Source organism: Diprion similis, chromosome 13 (genome assembly GCF_021155765.1).
Source record: "Diprion similis isolate iyDipSimi1 chromosome 13, iyDipSimi1.1, whole genome shotgun sequence".
Taxonomy (NCBI): domain Eukaryota; kingdom Metazoa; phylum Arthropoda; class Insecta; order Hymenoptera; family Diprionidae; genus Diprion; species Diprion similis.
In genome coordinates, this window is record NC_060117.1 from 10923028 (window position 1) to 10942414 (window position 19387).

Below are 19387 nucleotides of genomic sequence, written 5' to 3' on the forward strand. Positions count from 1 at the left end.
ATGCAAGGAAGCTACAAGTGGCTCGACATCATATCTGATTTGGTATTGGCTTACAACAACACCAAACACCGAACCATACGAATGAAACCATTGGACGTCACGGTTGCAAACGAGAAGCAATTATTGCGTCAGGCGTACGGAGGGCTTCGAGCGATATCTATCAAACCGACAAAGTTCAGAACTGGCGACAAAGTCCGAATCAGCAAATTCAAAAACGTCTTCGAGAAAGGTTATACTCCCAATTGGACGACTGAAATATTCACAATAAGCCGAGTGGAAAATACTCATCCCCTCACGTACAAGCTCAAAGACTATCAAAATCAACCCATCGCTGGCGGTTTCTACGAACAGGAGCTCCTCAAGGTTGAACATCCGGACATCTATCTCGTGGAGAAGGTTCTCAAAAAGCGTGGAAAGAAATTATATGTTGAATGGTTAGGTTTTGACAGTACACACAACAGTTGGATAAATGAATCTGACGTGTAGCATCATTATTGAATAAATGAGATTCTATTGCAAATAGGCATGTGTCTTCATTTTACATCCTATATAATTATATACAACGTTGTACAATTATATTTCATAACCTATAGATCACGATACGGTAATTACAAAGCTCAAACGTATAAGCTAAGGTCCAGGCTTAAAGCCCCACGGAAGCGTGTCGGTCGTGTTGTGAAACACGATCCGCTTGTCGTCATTCCAGCTCAGTGCCACCTTCTTCTGTCCCACAGTATAAACCTCATGCTTTTGTCTCAAGAATAAATTCTGACTTTTGATCAAATTTTCATGTTGAAAAGCACATTCCAAATAATCATTAAAAGTTATTGTTCTCAACGTTGATCCCTTAACCCCTTTAGCACGTTTTTTGTCGTTCTTATCTCCTAAGACCCTGAATGAATATAACTTTCCTCTTAATCCTACAAATTCCAACATTATTCGACCGTTGTTTTCATCCTTCATCAAGCCGAGGACTTTTTTATTTGCTAAAGGCATTCCGTAAGCGTTATCGACTGAGTAAGCAGATGTGTCGAATTTATGCAAGTCCACTTCCATACACTGGTATACGTCGGGGACGGTGATGTGATATACTAAACTATCGGTATCAGTGTACATTAATTTTGCTTGGTTGCCAAATTTATTCTTAATATAATTGTAGTGAAAATCGTAGATATAAGTTTTCGAAAGATCCAGGATGGAGAAACCTGCATGCAAAGGTTTGTTTAGTTTGACTTTCGTTTTCTTTAATTCGACTATTACCATATCTTCATCAAAAATGGTGCAGCTATGGGAATTGGGTTTAGCTATAGTAGCTCGAGCACCGTATCTTCCGTCCCGTCGTGATCAGCCTGACATCTCTATACTTCCTAACATTTTCCATTGTTTTACCGAAAACTGCGTTGTTCATTAATTTATAAAAGTTTTTTTCAAATTCGTTGTTCGATTTTTTCCGTAAATCAGTATTCAAATCTATGTAATTTTTTAGCCATGGTGTTTGCCGGAATTTAAGAACTTTGTAAATTTTAACCAACTTCAGACCTAATTGTAAGCATTGTTTTAAAACACGGTAATGAATAACATAGTTTTGTTTGGGAAGTAGCGTGGTCGTTAATTACGGTTGCTGAGTAATCGAGATCGAAGGTATGTAGTGCTCCGGACACAGTGGTAAATCTTTATGCATTTCATGCAGTTCCGCAGGATATTCCAAATCTACCTCTAATACGTAACCGAACTCCGCATTGTCCGAGATGGTAAGAACGTCGCACTGTCTGAAGTCTGATACCCATTCGAAGGAACTGTATGGTAGCGCGAAGCTCATAGCAGCACCGTACAAATTGTTAACATCGAAGTACATGAGATAAGATTCTTCGACTTGTGGATCAAATGCCTCTTCCATATATCTGTTGTTGGCTTTTGCGTATCTGTTCGAACACTGCGACACACCACCTCGGATACCTTTTTCTATAAACATAATCATATCTATATCAATGAGAAGCTCGAGCTCCATGCCGGTACACTTTAACATTGCATCAAACGACAGACCGGGCGCTGTGTAGTAATGTAATGGGTCCAGTTTGTAAGTTGTCCAACAATTCTGTCGAAAATTTTGAAAAACGTCAGCTGGTAAGAATACGGCTGTTTGAAGATATAAATCTGAATACTTTCCCAAAGTTTGAACGTTAAAAGTTTGCCAAACTTCACATGCATGTGCATAGTCGTCGTCTGATATATCCCGATCGTTTAATTTCGAATAAAATTGTGGTTTGGTCGGTAATCGTCTGTCCTCAAGCTTGCCCCAATTATCGATATACTCATACGGAAAAACATCTTTTCTAGTCAATAACTGGAATTTATCTAAATTATGGCAAAACTTTCGTGTAATTGATTTTTGATCATCACCCAGATACATTGCTAACTTCTCAAGACTACTGGGCATGAAGCGGAACGAATCTATGAATCTAAACTTCATATCTGTTCCCTTGCCATATTTTGTAGAAGAAATGTACTTTTCTTTGGTTACGAGTAGAAGCTGGATTGTGCCCTCGAACGATGTAGCCAACGCTTCAATTAGAAAATGGGAATCATAACCCGATAGATTGTGGAATATCACAGGAATTGTATGTGAGTTTTGATAATTCAGGTTGCAGCCTCGATGAGCAGCACCACTATACTTTCCAGTGAATTGGCAGTGATCACGATGTTTGACGTCTTCGAGGGTAAACGGTTTTTCACAAATGTGACACACTGTTGCCCAATGCAATTCGTTGATTCGATGGAAATTAAGCGGTTCCATTGGTACAACAGTTTTAAAATAAGTTTCTAACGAATGTGCCAATTTCTCTAACTCAGTCACAAACCATTGAATGCAAGTCTCTCCACGATTAATTTCGAATTTTGAAATTGAATCATTAAACGCACAATGTAGATAATAGGCTATACTGTACGGCGTATGCTTCTGATAAATTGTTCTGTTTTCCCCAAGACTTTTAAGAGTGGGTTGCAGTAGACATTCTAGATCTGCGTAAATGCAGAATGGAACAGTTTCTTGATGTTTGAAATTTTTGAATTTAAGAATTTTGTCCTCTTCTGTCGGTAAAATAACTTTGGTTTTGTTTAAGTTCAGGCAATCTACATTGTGCTTTAACAAACATCTTTCAGATTGAAAGTGTGACAGACACCTATTGCACAACCAAGTACGAGCACGGTGACTAGAAATTTGAGATCTTGTTAATCGTGATAAATTTCGAATGCATGCAAAATTGTGTATTCTTTTATTCTTTGTGTAATTTTCCAGACCATCATCATCATCATCATCATCAATTTCACACTCTATCACCAAAAGATGGATTGTAGGTTTATCAGACTTGTGTCGACCGAATTAAACGGGTATAATTTCACTATGCTTTTGCTTCTCAGTACAATCTATACCATAAACGTTGATCGAAAGATCGTTCAGTTTTTCAAATTTTGGAATTTGATCCAAGGACATTGGAAAATTCAAACCATCGTATCGTAGCACTGAGCTGAAATGTGGGTACGAGCTGACTTCATTGGGATTTTTATTGTTGGCTGGAAAGAGGGCTACGGTGACCGACCATAGAAAGCAATACGAGTCGCTGTTACGGATGTTGACAACGGCCTTCTTATCTTGAATATCTTTGGGTAGTGGTGTATATGTAAACATACCTCCTCGTAGTGGCACGTACTTGTTGATATTCACAGTCAAATTGATGATTTCAGTCAAAGACCAGCCAGAGTCTTTCTCTTGGAAGTCTTTCACCTTGGCCATCACTTTCTGCTTGACATTCTCTTCGAACCACCCATGTATGTCCGTTGGTTGGAGGATAACTTGATTTTTGTTGTTAAAAAATTTAATGTCTTCCACAATTTCAGCGTTCTTTGTAACACTAAATTCACAGGATAAAACACAGTTGGCTTTCAAACTTCCCGTCTTACGTAGCATGTTCTTGAGTCTTGCAATGACCAGGTGTTTGGCATCTTTCAAAAACACACCCAAATCCTTGTGTTGCAGATTTATTACAGCACCCGTTCTAATTCGACTCTCGAACGCCGTCTCCAAATCTTCCCATTTTACTCGATCGCTCCGCCGTCGGTTTTGTAATCCGTCGCCTAGTTTTCGAAATTGTTGGAATTTTGCAGTCAACGATTTCAATATTCCGATCGTTGTCAAAATCCGTGTCTTCTGCCCGATCGTCGAGGCGTTCTTCCGTAAAATTTCGATCAGAAGCCTCGTAGTTTAGGTTGCAAATCGCATCCATTTTTGAACCTCGGCCAGTGAAGATTTCTCGCTCAAAATCTTAAACGCCGTCTCCATGATTTTTATCAATTTCAAACACTTTTTGGAACCCATGTTGTTTCTTTCTCAATCGCACACTTGACAAGAGTTATCGTTGCAAAGCTTGCTTCGTAATGATTGCTCTACGCCGACGCGGTCCCTTTTATGGTACATCGTGACTCACACATATCATCGAACCTTAGCTAACAATATTCTTTAACGAAAATTTTGAGATCTTTTTCGAGCGAATCTGCTGCTCGTGTAAGATGGTAAGACAGTTCTTGGAACTCGACAATGAAGTTTCACGCGCTTCATGTACAAGACAGAGCTGTAGTAGTGCAATAGTATTAGTGGATACCGTTCTCTGAGCGCGCGATGCGGATGTTTTTACTTTGCCAGTGGTGTCAGGTTTACGATTTCGAGACCTCTGCGCTTGTTTAGTAGAGCAGAGTAAGACAGCGGTAATTTACAAACGCAACCGACAAGTGTCAACCACTTCGAGATTTCATATCGGTTTAATTGTGAACCTAAACACTCAAAGAAGCTGCACGAAGAGTGGGGTGCTCCATAAGCTTGATGAAATCATTCGCAGTCGAACTGTTAAAGTGTCAAGGTGGGTGATCGAAATCTATGCAGTTATAAAGTTTTCAACGTTTATGTGCAACAACTTCAGATTTCACTTGAACGAAGAGAAATAATTTAACGTGTGTGCCTTTTTTCAGATTATTTCCCCCCGGAAATTCGAAAAAAATCGTTTCAAAAAAAAAAAAAAAAAATATCGGTGAGTTTTATCAGAATATCGAAATTTTGCTCAAAACGTATTGTTAGTGCGAAATTTTCTGTTGAAATACAAAAGCCTGCCGGCATCTACTCGACCAGTTCTTAATTCCTACTGTCCGGAGCTTGATGGTCAGGATACCGTTGAATAAGAGCAAACATGTAATACTGTACTCTTTATTATCAATAAAAAAAAGTTTTCACCAAGATCAACCGTTGATCCAAAACCTCCCCCCTGCTAGTTAAGAGTTAGCGTTAACAAATTTCAGAACCTTCCAGAATTCAACGACGCGCCGAAAACCGATGGACGCAGGCCTCTCGACGTCAAGTCGCGACTCGTCGGACGATTCCGAGAATTGTTTGTCTGCCTAAGATTCCGAGAATCGGTTCAGGGTCGCAGGTTATCTTTCTCACGGCTCCGGAACCTTCCAGAATTCAACGTTGCACCGAAAACCGATGGACGCAGGCCTTTCGACGTCAAGTCGAAACTCGTCGACCGATTCCGAGAACTGTTTGTCAGCCTGAAATTCCGAGAATTCGTTCAGGGTCGTCGTATTCAACGTCGCACCGCTATCCTTCGACCTCGGGCCGCTCGACGTTAAGTCGAAACTTTTCGGAGTCATTGCGTAAGCCTCCCCAACGTCGGACTTCCGCCTCGAAACTTCTCGATCGTTGGAGAATCTTCTAGAACTTTCTGAAAGCTATCAACGCGACACGTGCGAGGATTCTTGTTCGAACGTTGGAGGATTCGCGGGGGTGCGCTCGAACGTTTGAGGGTTCGCGGTTGCGCTCGGTAAGGCAGATTCTCGATCCCGCTCGATCACGCTCGATAAGCATGGTAAGGGTAAGATCTACGGTAACTGACAGAGCACTTCTTACCGACCGGCATGATTTCTTACCGACCGGCACACCAATCTAGGGGATTTCTTACCGACCGGCACACCAATCTAGCGGATTTCTTACCGACAAGGATCAAAACGATGGTAACCCCTTACCGACAAGACTCAAAGTGATGGTAACGCAGAACGCTGACGGCTCGCCGGAGTGGGGATAACCTTGATGGGTTTGCGTCCGGGCTGGGCGGCGGCGGGGGGAGGGTGCTTTGCCGGTAAAGTAGGTATTTCTACGCAGAATCCCCCTTGTATTGCTACTAAAAATCAACAAAATGCTGTAGTTCTGAAAAAAGTGTCGTGTTTTAGAGTAAGAAAATGGTCGTTTTTTTAATGCCAAATTGACAATTTTCAACCAATCAAAAAGATCGTACGTCATTGTATAGTAAATATACTAAAAAGTACTCAGTTTCATTTTGAAGTCGATCGGTGAAATTCTCTTTGAGTTATGATGTCAGCAATTTTGAAAAATGTCGTTTCGAGAAAAACGTGTTTAAAATAGGCAAGTGGAGCGGCTTATACCTGCGAGCGGTCGCTCTTTAAAACGCTGTCATTCAAAAACTATTCAAGATACGACCTTGCCGCTTTCACAGGATATTTTTGAAGGTATAAACTATCGAATAAGCCAACAAAAAAAAACCGATTTTTTGAAAGTGTCACACTGGTAAGGCCCCTTAATATCTTTACGTTATTTATTCCTAAGTGACCATAACGTCTATGCCATAATTGCGTATTGTCCCTTTTGGTTTTTGACTCAGAGTAATTGCACTTTGGTTCATCTATCTGTACTTTTACTGTGTATAAAGATCCATTCCTATGCCCAATCATAACTATATTACTTTCTGTGTACACTTTTACGTTACCGTTAGAAAATAGTAATTTAAACCATTTTTCTCTATTCTAGACAATGATAATAGATTTTTTCTTATTTTTGGTAGGTAATATTCATTTTTAATTGTACAGTTTGGTATCTGTTATCTATAAACGTTTCGGCCTGTATGTTTCCTACTCCTACTGCTTCTAGTACGCTACCGTTTTTAGCTGCAATTATTTCAACAGGATTCTTTAACTTTATATACTCACTGAAAATCTCCGTTTTGTTTTTCAAGTGATCTGAGCATCTTGAATCTATATACTATTTAATATTTTCTGTTGCCGCTATTTTGTTTTCGATTTCCCTGCTAATTGTTCGCACATGAAGATGACTCTTGCTTCCGTTTCAGCTACAAATGTCCTCTTCCTTGATTATATCTTGATCCTCTTCCTTGATTGTATCCTCTTCCTTGTCCTCGACCTCGTCCTCTGTTAGTTTGATAATCGCTCGTTCCTGACGATTCTCCTTGACTTTATGCTCGATATTTTTTTCTTTTTCTCCATTGAAATTGTTTTTGGCCTGGTTTACCACATGTATAGCACGAGAAGGCACTGTTAAGGATAAGAATGTTTATTCACGTTTTTCATTAAGACTGTACGTTGATGTTTTTGTTTGGACTGTGTGCAGTGAGCATGTCATGCGCGAGCATGTACACGAGGCCCGTTTGGGTATCTTCGGTTATACACGAGAGATCGTGCGGAAGCACTGCTTCCCTCCCCTTTTTGTTGTTTCAGTTGATCTCGTCATGCCACATGAGAAACTACGTAATAAAAGTTTATCCAGCGACTTTGTCGCTTATTGTGTTCCCGTGTACACGAGTTTTTTCTTCTAAATTGAACCTGTCTCTTTCCCGATCCTTTCACACAATTACTTTGCTTCATCAGGTTATGGGCCCAGTTACCATTATACTTGCAGAAACTGTGTGACAGAAGGAAAGAGGTGCAAGAGAAGGCTTCAATACACGAGGCCAAAGAAAAGAAAAAGGTCAGCCATCTTGAAAGCGCGCGAGAACGTTGTCGAGACCTCGTGTAAAACGTATCTTACATCCGCAATGTCTGTGGGAATCTCCGCAAAGAACGTCAAGAGATTTGACGGGACGAACTATCAAGGATGAAAGTTCCAAATACAATCATTACTTGTCATGAACGATATTTTGGACCTGGTGAATTGATCAAGAACATATCTCGCAGTAGTAGCGGGACACGAGGACGCCGCGAAACAATGGCTGAAAGATGACGCCATGGCAAAATTCATTATTTCATCATCGTTGAAAGATGCGCAGCAACAGTGTGTTATCGTGTATGAGCGCGAAAGCCATGTGGGACAAGCTTAGTCTTATACATGAACAAAAAACGGTGACAAATAAATTGGGTCTTCTACAGCGGTTTCACGAATACCGCATGGTTGAGAAAGACACGGCTGTACAACACGTGGCAAAAATTCAGAATATGGCGAGACAACTCAGTGATATTGATGAACCAGTGTCGAACGCGACAATCGTTGCAAAAATTCTCGCAGGACTCACGACAAAATGCATCGTAGCAATAGCATGATACGATGTTCCTGGGGTAGTGCATCACCCGAGCTACAAACAATCGATCTCTTACAGGAGAGACTGATAAGAGAGGACATGAGGCAAAACGCAGAAAGTGACGCAGTAGTTGCGTTGGCCGCGTCGAAAAAGGAACGTGAAAAGAAAAAATCGTACGACAAGAAAAAACCAAGACAAAATAAAAAGGACATCGAGTGCTACAAATACCATGAAATGGGGCATTTTGCGCGCGAGTGTAGAAACGAACGAAAAAAAACGGGAAGTGAGAACAAAGATCGCGACTGTGCGTTCGTAGCGGATACCGACGGAGAAAACGCAAAGCGCGCGTCGAGCAACCGCGGTACCTACCGAATAGAATGTTTCTTATCAAGTGCGCGCGAGGTAATGACGGCGAGCCAAAACGAAATCTGGCTCATCGACAGTGGGGCGTCGCGACATCTAACCTACCGTCGGGAATGGTTGACAGACTATCAAGAGAACAAGAGAGGCGACACGATCTCTCTCGGGGATAACGGAGTTTGTAACGTTATCGGCGAAGGAACTGTAGCAATAAAAAAATTGATGAATGGTGTTTGGCAAGACGGCCGCATCGAAAACGTGCTGCTCGTTCGAAAGTTGCAAAAACACTTATTCTCTATGGGAGTCTGTACCAGGAAGGGCTACGATGTGCGTTTTCGAGATGGAAACGTAAAAATAGTGCGCAAAGACGACGAGATAATCGCGGTAGCTACGAAACAAGGGAACGACATCTGTCGGATGTTGTTTAAAGTCGTAAAACCGGCAAGTGTCGAGGAAGCAAACATCGCGACGGCGAATCTGAGTGTTTGGCATGAACGATTGGGACACGTGGGCACGCACAAGATACGCGAGCTAGTGAAAAAGGGTTTAGTGAGTGGAATCTCGCTAACCGACAAAGCAGAAGTGTTTTGCGAGCCATGCCAACTCGGAAAATCCCATGAGCAACCATTCAAAAAGGGGGCAAAAAAGTGTCAACTGTGCCGGGCGAAGTCGTGCACACGGACGTTTGCGGACCGATGTCGGTCGAGTCGCCAAATGGATCGAGATTCTTCTTGACTTTCAAGGACGACGCGAGTGGATTTCGTCACGTGTATTTCTTAAAACAAAAATCACAAGTGTTTGAAAAGTTCAAAGAATACGAAAGAATGATTTCGAACAAATTTGGGCGTACAATAAAAAAGTTAAGATCGGATAACGGCCACGAATTTTGAAATAAACAAATGAATGATTATCTCGCGTCGCGCGGTATAATGAGAGAAACCACAGCCCCGTATACTCCGGAACAGAACGGCAAAGCCAAACGTGACAATCGAACAATAGTTGAGAGTGCGAGTACCATGCTTCATGCGAAGAGCTGGCCGCTAAATCTGTGGGCAGAGGCGGTAAACTGTGCGGTGTACGTATTAAATAGAACCGTGTAGTCGAGTGAAGAGAAAACACCCTATGGAATCTGGGTGGGTAAATCTGCAGATCTTAAACATTTGCGAATCTTCGGATCAGCCGCATACGTGTATATTCCGAAACAACTGACTCAAAAATTAGACCCTCGATCAAATAGGATGATCTTTGTCGGCTACAAAGATAACTCATCAAACTGTCGGTTGTATGATCCCATTACAAAAAAGGTCAGCGAGTCACGTAATGTGACTTTCAACGAGAAAATTGGAAAAATAACAACGAAGTTGGAGCTTCAGGATAAAGACGATGACAAAAATGAGGTAACATTGCAAGAGGAGCGTGAAATTGAGGAAGTTCATAGAGAAATCGAGAATAATGCACAAGAGGAGTTGGATGAACCGATCGGGCCAGTCGAGGAGGAAAGAGACCCTCGAGAGATCCCGCATAGACTCAGAGATCGAGCATTGATCAGAGTTCCGGCAAAATATTCACTAGATATTGCTGAATATAGCACTCCAAACAGTTCTGAGGAAGCAGTGAAAAGCGAAGAAGCCACGCAGTGGGCAGCCGCAATAAAAGAGAAGCTAAACGCACACGAAAAAAGCCACACGTGGAAAATTGTGGCAAGAACACCGAACATGACAACGATCGACTCGAAATGGGTATTTCGAGTCAAGTCCGACGAAGAAGGAAACTCACCTCGGTTCAAAGTGAGACTTTGCGCAAAAGGATTCCTACCGCGCCAAGGAATCGACTACACCGAGACCTTCACCCCAGTCGTCAGGTATGACTCAATTCTAGCACTTCTGGCAATGGTGGCCATGAAAGACCTCGGATTGACACAATTCGACGTATAGACGGCATTTCTGTACGGAAAATTAGAAGAAACGATCTTCATGGAAATACCAGAGGGTCTTGACGTCAGCGGTAATGAAGAAAGTGTTGTGTGTAAATTAGAAAGATCGCTCTACGGTTGAAAACAATCTCCAAAATGCTGGAATAAAAAATTTACTCAGTTTTTAACCGAATTCAATTTCAAAGAGAGCGAAGCGGACAAGTGTATCTTTGTAGGTAAATTTGAAAAAAATATCGTTTATCTAGCGCTGTTTGTTGACGACGGACTAGTCGCGTCAAATACCAAATCAACTCTTGATATAGTCATAAAACGATTAAGTGAAACATTTCAAATAACTGTTGGTGACTCTAGTCTTTTTGTCGGTTCACAAATTAAGCGCGATAGAAAAGATAAGTCGTTATTTATACACCAAAGCTCGTATACAAAGAAAACGCTGGAAAAATTTCAAATGAGTAAGTCAAAAGCCTCAAGTGTTCCAGCTGATCCACACGTATCTCTGTCTCCGTCTTAGACAGACGACGAAAAAGTAAATGTGCCATACAGAGAAGCTGTTGGTTCACTTGTTTTTCTGGCCTCAGTGTCACGCCCCGATATCGCGTATGCGGTCAATTCTGTAAGAAAGTATTTGAACAACCATAATCTCGATCATTGGAGAGCAGTAAAGAGAATTTTCGCATATCTTAACGGAACCATTGATTATGGTATTAAATATAAAAACGGCGATAGCGAGTGTAAGCTAATCGGCTTCTCCGATGCAGACTATGCAGGTGATATCGGGACAAGACGATCGACAAGCGGTTATGTTTTTTGTTTGGCAAATGGTGCAATAACCTGGCCGTCACAACGACAAAAATTAGTGACCCTGAGTACCACCGAAGCAGAATATGTTGCTGCATCTGCAGCAGCAAGAGAATTAATTTGGGGACGAAGACTATTGTTCGATATTGGATATCAATGTGAAAATGAAACCATTTTGAACGTTGATAATCAAAGTGCAATCCAATTAATAAAGAATCCCGTTTTTCACAAACGGACAAAACACATCGATATCCATTATCATTTCATACGAGAAAAAGTCGATTGTAAGGATTTAATGGTAAGATATATCCCGTCTGAAAATCAACTCGCGGATTTGTTTACAAAAGCAATTCCGAAAGATCGTTTTGTAAAATTACAAAATAGTCTAAATTGGTTTTCAGTGTGTGCCAAAACGCTATAAACGGCGGTAGTGTTAAGGATAAGAAGGTTTATTCACGTTTTCTATTTCGACTATACGTTCATGTTTTTGTTTGGACTGTGTGCAGTGAGCATGTCATGCGCGAGCATGTACACGAGACCCGTTCGGGTACCTTTGGCTATACACGAAAGCTCGTGCGGAAGCACTGCTTTCCCCCCCTTTTTGTTGTTTCAGTTGATCTCGTCACGCCACATGAGAAACTACGGAATGAAAGTTTATCCAGCGACTCTGTCGCTTATTGTGTTCCCGTGTACACAAGTTTTTTCTTCTAAATTGAACCTGCCTTATTCCCGATCCTTTCGCACAATTAAGTAGATAATATCTAAGAGTTCTGGCGCACAATGGCGGCATTTCAAGGGGGGGTTCCCCCGATTCCTACGGGCCGGCCGGGGCGGCTACAGCGCCGCGGGGGGGGGGGGGGGGGGCACTAAGGGTGCGTGAGGGGTCCACGGGAGGAAGGGGGGGGGGGCGTTGGGCACGCGGTTAGTTTCCGGCGGGGGGGGATTCCTGTCGGGTCTTGTTTGACGGCGGAAGGCTCTAAATTAGATAACGCCAGACCACTTGGAAAAATTCCTGGAAATGCTGCCTCTCAGCACATGCCGATAATAAACGCAGTGGGATAGGGGCACAAGGAGGAAATTAAAACCTGTTAAGGAAAATAACTGTTAGTCGCATTTCTATCTGTAAATGCAGAGTCTATGTCTGTCCAATAGAGCCAAGCTTGGTTCGGGTACCTTCGGCTGTTCTCGTGAGCCACCGAAGTATGTTCGCTTAGGGAAGCGTCCCTCAGTCGTATACAGTTATCTCAAATAAGAACCACGCTCTGCTACACAGTCGCTAATGTTATAAAATAAATACGTTTTTACCAGATCTAACTGACTACATGTGTTACTCTATCCCGTCCACAACCCTGCTACAACAGGTTATGGGCCCAGTTAACGGTTACCTGCGAAAAATTGTGTGACGGCGTGAATTTTCATTTCGGAGAGTCAAGCGTGGCGTAAAAAAAAAAAAAGTCGGCCATTGTTGTAACTGAGCGTGTGCGTGAACAGAATCCGCGATGTCTGTGGGAATTTCGGTGAAAAGTGTGAAGCCCTTTGACGGGACGAATTTCCTGGGTTGGAAAGCCCAAGTGAGTGCGTTGTTTGTCATGAACGACGTTCTCGATGTCGTGGACGGCACGAGGGCCGTGCCGGCTGAGGGGGCGGGAAACGCTGCCGAGATAAAGAAGAACGTGAAAGACAATGCAACGGCGAGGTTCATCATTTTGTCAAATCTCGACGAAGCACAACAGGTGTGTGTGCTTTCGTGCACTACTGCGAAAGCAATGTGGGACAAAATATGCCTTATCCATGAGCAGAAGACGGCGTCCAACAAGCTGGGGCTGCTGCAAAAATTTCACGCATACCGGATGGGCGAAGCTGATACGGCAGTACAGCATGTAGCCAGGATAACAAACATGGCGAGTCAGCTAAAGGATATCGGCGAAAACGTGTCAGACGCCACAATAATGGCAAAAGTTCTTGCGAGTCTGACCACAAGGTTCAGTACGCTGCAGGTGGCATGGGACAGCGTCGAGCCCGATCGGCAAACTCTCGACAATCTACAGGAGAGGCTAATTCGTGAAGACGCGAGGCTCAACAGCGATGAAGCTGGTTCGGAAGCATTGGCTGCGACTGGAAAAATTCGACAACACCAATCTGTGAAAACTTCTGGAAACAAAAAGGCTGAAAATAAAAAGGAAGGAAAGGACATACAGTGTTACAAATGCCAAGGCATGGGACACATCGCGCGTAAGTGTAGAAACAAACGAAAACCGCGTGACGACGGCGATAAAACTAGCGACTGTGCGTTTGTAGTGCAATTAAGTGAAAGTTCAGCAGCGTCGGACTCAAAAAACGCGGCAAACGCTTGCGTGCTGTGGACACAAAGTCATGTAATGGCGGCCGATCAGAGCGACGTCTGGCTGATCGACAGCGGTGCATCAAGGCACCTGACATACCGACGCGACTGGCTTACCGACTACAAGATGGACAGCAGCGGTGGTAAGATATCACTGGGAGATAATCAAGTCTGCAACGTCGCTGGCGAAGGCACGGTGCGAATAAAGAAACTTATCGACGGTGTATGGCAAGACGCGTGCATCGAGAAAGTACTGCACGTTCCGAAATTGCGCAAGAACCTATTCTCAGTTGGAACGTGTACAAAACGCGGCTTCACAGTGAACTTTGAAAACAATCAAGTTGAAGTAGTGCGCGATAACGAGGTACTCGCGACAGGAATAAAGCAGAGTAACGACGTGTACCGCATGCTCTTCAAGGTCGTGAAAGAGGGCTGCACCGAAGAAGCGAACATTGCCACGACAAATCTAACTGTCTGGCATGAACGATTAGGGCACGTTGGAAAGCGCGCGATACGTGAAATGATAGAAAAAGGACTAGTGAGTGGAGTGTCAATGACGGATAAAAATGACGTATTTTGCGAACCGTGTCAACTTGGAAAATCACACAGGCTACCATTTAAAAAGAAATTGGATCGTGAAGCGAAGACCAAACCGGGCGAAAAAATGCACGCGGATGTGTGTGGGCCGATGTCAACGAGTTCGATCGGAGGATCGAGATACTTCTTGGTATTCAAGGATGATGCCACCGGCTACAGACACGTGTACTTCATGAAGAGAAAATCCGAGGTGTATGAAAAATTCAAAATCTTCGAGAAGATGATTGCAAACAAGTTTGGTCAAAGAATGAAGACTCTACGTTCGGATAACGGTCGAGAATTTTGCAACACCGAGATGGACAAGTATCTCGAAGACCGCGGAACTCAGCGAGAAACAACCGCGGCCTACAATCCAGAGCAAAATGGAAAAGCAGAACGTGAAAATAGAACGATAACAGAAAGTGCGCGTACAATGATTATAGCCAAAAATTTGCCATTAAGCCTATGGGCAGAGGCAGTAAATTGTGCTGTTTATGTTCTAAACCGAACGGTGTGGGCGAGCGGTGCTGTAACACCATACGAAGCCTGGGTCGGAAAGGCTCCGAACCTCAAGCATCTGCGAATATTTGGGTCAGATGCGTACGTAAACACCCCCAAGATATTCACGCAAAAGTTCGGTCCAAAAGCAAGCAAGCAAATGTTTGTCGGTTACACAGAACAATCAACAAACTTTCGAGTCTTTAATCCGGAGACGAACAAGATTAGTATAGTCCGCAATCTTGTAGTCAACGAGAAAGTCGGTGCAACAACGGCTAGAGTGGAAGAAAGCAAAGAAGATAACGAGACGGTGCTCCCACCGCCACAAGCCGAAAACGAGAACGTGGTCGACGAAGGAGAGAACGGAGACGATGAAGAACGAGAGGAAGAAAACGACGACGAGCAAGAGGCACGAGAGGACGAGCCAGCGCAGGATGGTCCAAGAACTCTTCGAGATCGCTCGAAAATCCAAATTCCGAGCAGGTTCCGGCACAACGCAAACGCTGCCGAGTATATTGTACCAAACACGTATGCAGAAGCTACGAATAGCCCTGAAGCCGAGCAGTGGGCGGGTGCTATTCGAAATGAGTTCAAAGCGCACAAAGAAAACAACACCTGGTCAATCGTGAAAAAGACGCCAGAAATGAGACTCATTGACTCAAAATGGGTGTTTCGAATAAAATCAGATGCAGACGGAAATCCGCATCGGTTCAAGGCACGATTGTGTGCGAGAGGCTTTATGCAACGCGAGGGTGTCGATTTCAAAGAAACATTTTCTCCTGTGGTGAGATATGACTCACTGAGATTACTACTGGCGACGATAGCTGCGAAAAACCTCGAGATTATGCAATTCGATGTACAGACCGCATTCTTGTACGGGAAGCTGGAAGAAAATATATATATGGAGATTCCTGAAGGACTCAAGCTGAAAGAAGATCCCAGAAAAGTTGCGTGCAAGCTCGAGAGAGCTCTCTATGGACTAAAACAGGCGCCAAGATGTTGGAACCTGCGATTCAAGGAATTCCTGAACGAGTTCGAATTCAAGGAATCCGAGGCAGACAAGTGTGTGTTTACCGGGAAGTTTAAAAATGATGTGGTGTATTTAGCACTCTTTGTCGATGATGGACTGATCGCATCGAATAATATAGAGACTTTAAAGAAAATTATCAAGCGATTAAGTGAAACGTTTAACATAACGGTTGAAAACTCGAATATATTCGTCGGACTGCAAATCGAACGCGATATAAAGCAAAAAACGTTGAAAATTTGTCAGAGCGAATATACGCGAAAAATAATTGAGAAATTTGGCATGACAGATGCAAAAACGGTAAGTGTGCCCGCGGATCCACACGCAGCACTGTCCCCAACCGAGGAGACTGACGAAAATGAAAGCAATGTTCCTTATCGCGAGGCAGTCGGGTCTTTAGTATTTTTAGCCACCGTATCAAGACCGGATATCGCGTTCGCGGTAAACGCAGTAAGCAAGTACCTGAGTAAACATAATGTGACACACTGGCGAGCAGTAAAGCGAATCTTCGCGTACCTAAAAGGCACAATCGAATACGGTATCAAGTATGCGAGCGGCGGTAGCGAAGCAGCATTAATCGGATTCTCAGACGCTGACTATGCCGGAGACATGGAAACGCGAAGATCCACGACGGGATACGTTTTCTGTCTCTCAAACGGTGCTGTTACGTGGTCGTCGCAGCGGCAACGACTTGTGACGTTGAGTACGACGGAGGCCGAGTACGTGGCTGCGTCGACAGCTGCGCGAGAAGCTGTTTGGATAAGAAAGTTACTATCGGACATTGGATGTCCCTGTGATAAAGAAACCATTTTATACGTTGATAACCAAAGCGCGATTCAACTAGTCAAGAATCCTGTTTTCCAAAAAAGGATAAAACATATAGATGTCCATTATCACTTCATCCGCGAAAAAGTTGATAAAAAAGAAATTAAAGTCACGTATGTTCCGTCCGAGAATCAACGCGCGGATATATTCACAAAAGCAATGCCGCGAGATCGTTTTCGAGAATTGTGTTTTAAACTAAAGATAACTACGATTGATGAGAAACGCTCAAACGGCGGTAGTGTTAAGGAAAATAACTGTTAGTCGCATTTCTATCTGTAAATGCAGAGTCTATGTCTGTCCAATAGAGCCAAGCTTGGTTCGGAAACCTTCGGCTGTTCTCGTGAGCCACCGAAGTATGTTCGCTTAGGGAAGCGTCCCTCAGTCGTATACAGTTATCTCAAATAAGAACCACGCTCTGCTACACAGTCGCTCATGTTATAAAATAAATACGTTTTTACCAGATCTAACTGACTACATGTGTTACTCTATCCCGTCCACAACCCTGCTACAACAAAACCAAACCAGAATATTTGGAAATGTGCTTATGCACCTTTATGAACCATCGCAAAAACCTTATGCAGAAATTTACCAAGCGGCTCAGTCTTGGCTAATCGTCGCAGAGTCGGATTCTCACCATCTGGGTGCGATAATTACTGACTGCTGCTACGTTTTCTCAAAAGGCTTTTCCCAAACAACACTTTTCGTCAGGTCCCATAAACATAAATCACCCGGTCAAGAGTCTAGGGATCAGAATTCATCTCTATGCCGCTCGAAGCCGCTTTTCGCCAGCCAATTCTCCCACTGGGTATCTTCAACGTTTTCTTCACTGATAGGGGAGGGATGGGCGTGTGCAGGCTCGAACGTGGTTGACTACAATACAATTTTTGTCTTGGAGGCTGCTGCTGCTGCAAAACGCGGAGACCCCCCCCCCACCCTTCCTCCCTCCCTCCCTCCCCCACGATTTTTCGACATAAAGGCAACACATCCATTGCAGACTCGTCAGTCTCACACAACACGTGAAAGTGAAAAGTTCAGAATATCATCGTCACCAACGTCAGAGTCATGGCCGCCGAAGCATATATGGGACTCGTCGAGCAGATGGGGGAGGCGTACAATTTGCTGCATGAGCAAACTCCCGGAGAAGGAAGTCACGACGTCTTTAATCATTGGATTGGTATTGGAGTGGCAAATATACAAGTTTTGCAAGATATTCTTCAACAGCCGAGAATGAGTGAGGGGGTGAAACAGCAAATCCAACATAAGATTTCCCTCATACAATCCTGGGTCGCAAAGATCCAGCAGCAACCGCGGCAGCACGGCCTCGTGATCGGCGGCAATATCAGCAGTCCAGCGGGTGTACAGTGGGACGATGTTGACAGCGCTTTTGCTAACCGGATTCGCACCGGCATTGTGACCAATCTGAGCCATAAGGATTTGGAGGTCTTTCTGAGCGACGCGCGGAGGATCATCGTAGGAAAATTGAAACTGGCACAGCGTAATGAGGGCAATGTGAAGGTCAACATGATATTGACATGCAAATTTGAACACGTCAAGCATGACGAGGTCGCTGCGGAAGTTAAAAGCTTCAATACATCCAACGTGACGATCCTCGCATCTAGTGATATAGACGGCTGGTTCGCGGACGCAAAGAACAAACTGCTCGTAAAGGTCGAAGATTTCGAACAACGCTATTCCGGCTGGAGTATGATCGAGATTTCAAATATTGCTGTAAACGTCAACCGGTACCAGCCTCTCGCCGCGAGGACTTCAACATTCGTCACGCTACCGGAGGACATTCAGCGCAAGAAGGCGGTGGTCAACGTGAAAAACGAAGACGAAAGATGTCTTCTCTGGGCCACAGCTGCAGACCTCCACCCGGTCAACAAAGACGCTCAGAGGGTGCATCATTATCGTAGGCATATTTTAGAGTTCGACTGCACAGGTATCAAATTTCCCGCTACAATGCATGACGTGGAAAAGTTTGAGAAATTAAATAATTTGCGAATCAATGTATATGCAATAGAATCCGAAACTTTTTCGCATCATGCAAAATCCGAGAAAAGCATCATCGTGCCGATTTATTTGAGTAAAAATCAGCATAGCGCAAACGTTGACACGATTCATCTTCTAATGCTTGAAAGTAACAATTGCCCCGAGCATGATATTAACCGCGAATTCACACCAAGATTCCACTTTGCTTGGATCAAAGATCTCTCGCGATTGGTTAGCAAACAATTGTCTCAACATAATGGCCGGCTGTTTTTATGTGACAGATGCCTGTGCCACGTCGCTGTGAAACACGCCTACGAACACCATCGGCAGGATTGTATTATGTTGAATAAAGTGCGCATGGAATTTCCAAGATCTGAAGATTTAAATTTAAAGTTTAAAAATTTCAAAAACAAAGGCACTGTCCCGTTTGTTGTTTACGCCGATCTCGAATGTATATTAAAATCCGAACCTGTAGACGAATTTCAAAACCACAAAACATATGAAATTCAAAAGCATATCCCGCACAGTGTAGCATACTACGTACATTGCGCGTACGATGAGACCTTATCGGAGTTCCACGGTAAGCGCGGTACCGATTGCATAGATTGGTTCATGCAGCAGCTTAAAGATTTATCGTTTAAAGTAGAGTCACGAATGAAAAATATAAA

At 43.4% G+C, this 19387-nt stretch overlaps 1 protein-coding gene across 1 annotated transcript; it reads right to left on the reverse strand.

The window, feature by feature from the left end:
• Positions 1-1300: 1300 nt before the first annotated feature.
• On the reverse strand, positions 1301-4372 carry LOC124413870. Its single transcript, XM_046894656.1, has 4 exons — positions 4289-4372; positions 3386-4225; positions 1617-3139; positions 1301-1367 (listed from the first exon to the last, which is right to left on the reverse strand). Exons 1-4 carry the CDS (start codon positions 4370-4372, stop codon positions 1301-1303), a joined length of 2514 nt encoding a protein of 837 aa, XP_046750612.1.
• Positions 4373-19387: the final 15015 nt, after the last annotated feature.

Excerpts from the sequence above, each read along its gene's own strand:
- LOC124413870 (XM_046894656.1), bottom strand. The coding sequence starts at position 4,372 with ATGGGTTCCAAAAAGTGTTTGAAATTGATAAAAATCATGGAGACGGCG. Across the intron at positions 4,226-4,288 it reads AGAAATCTTCACTGGCCGAG|AACGCCTCGACGATCGGGCA; the intron begins GTTCAAAAATGG and ends ATTTTACGGAAG. Across the intron at positions 1,368-1,616 it reads ATCTCGATTACTCAGCAACC|GAAGTATAGAGATGTCAGGC; the intron begins GTAATTAACGAC and ends GGAAAATGTTAG.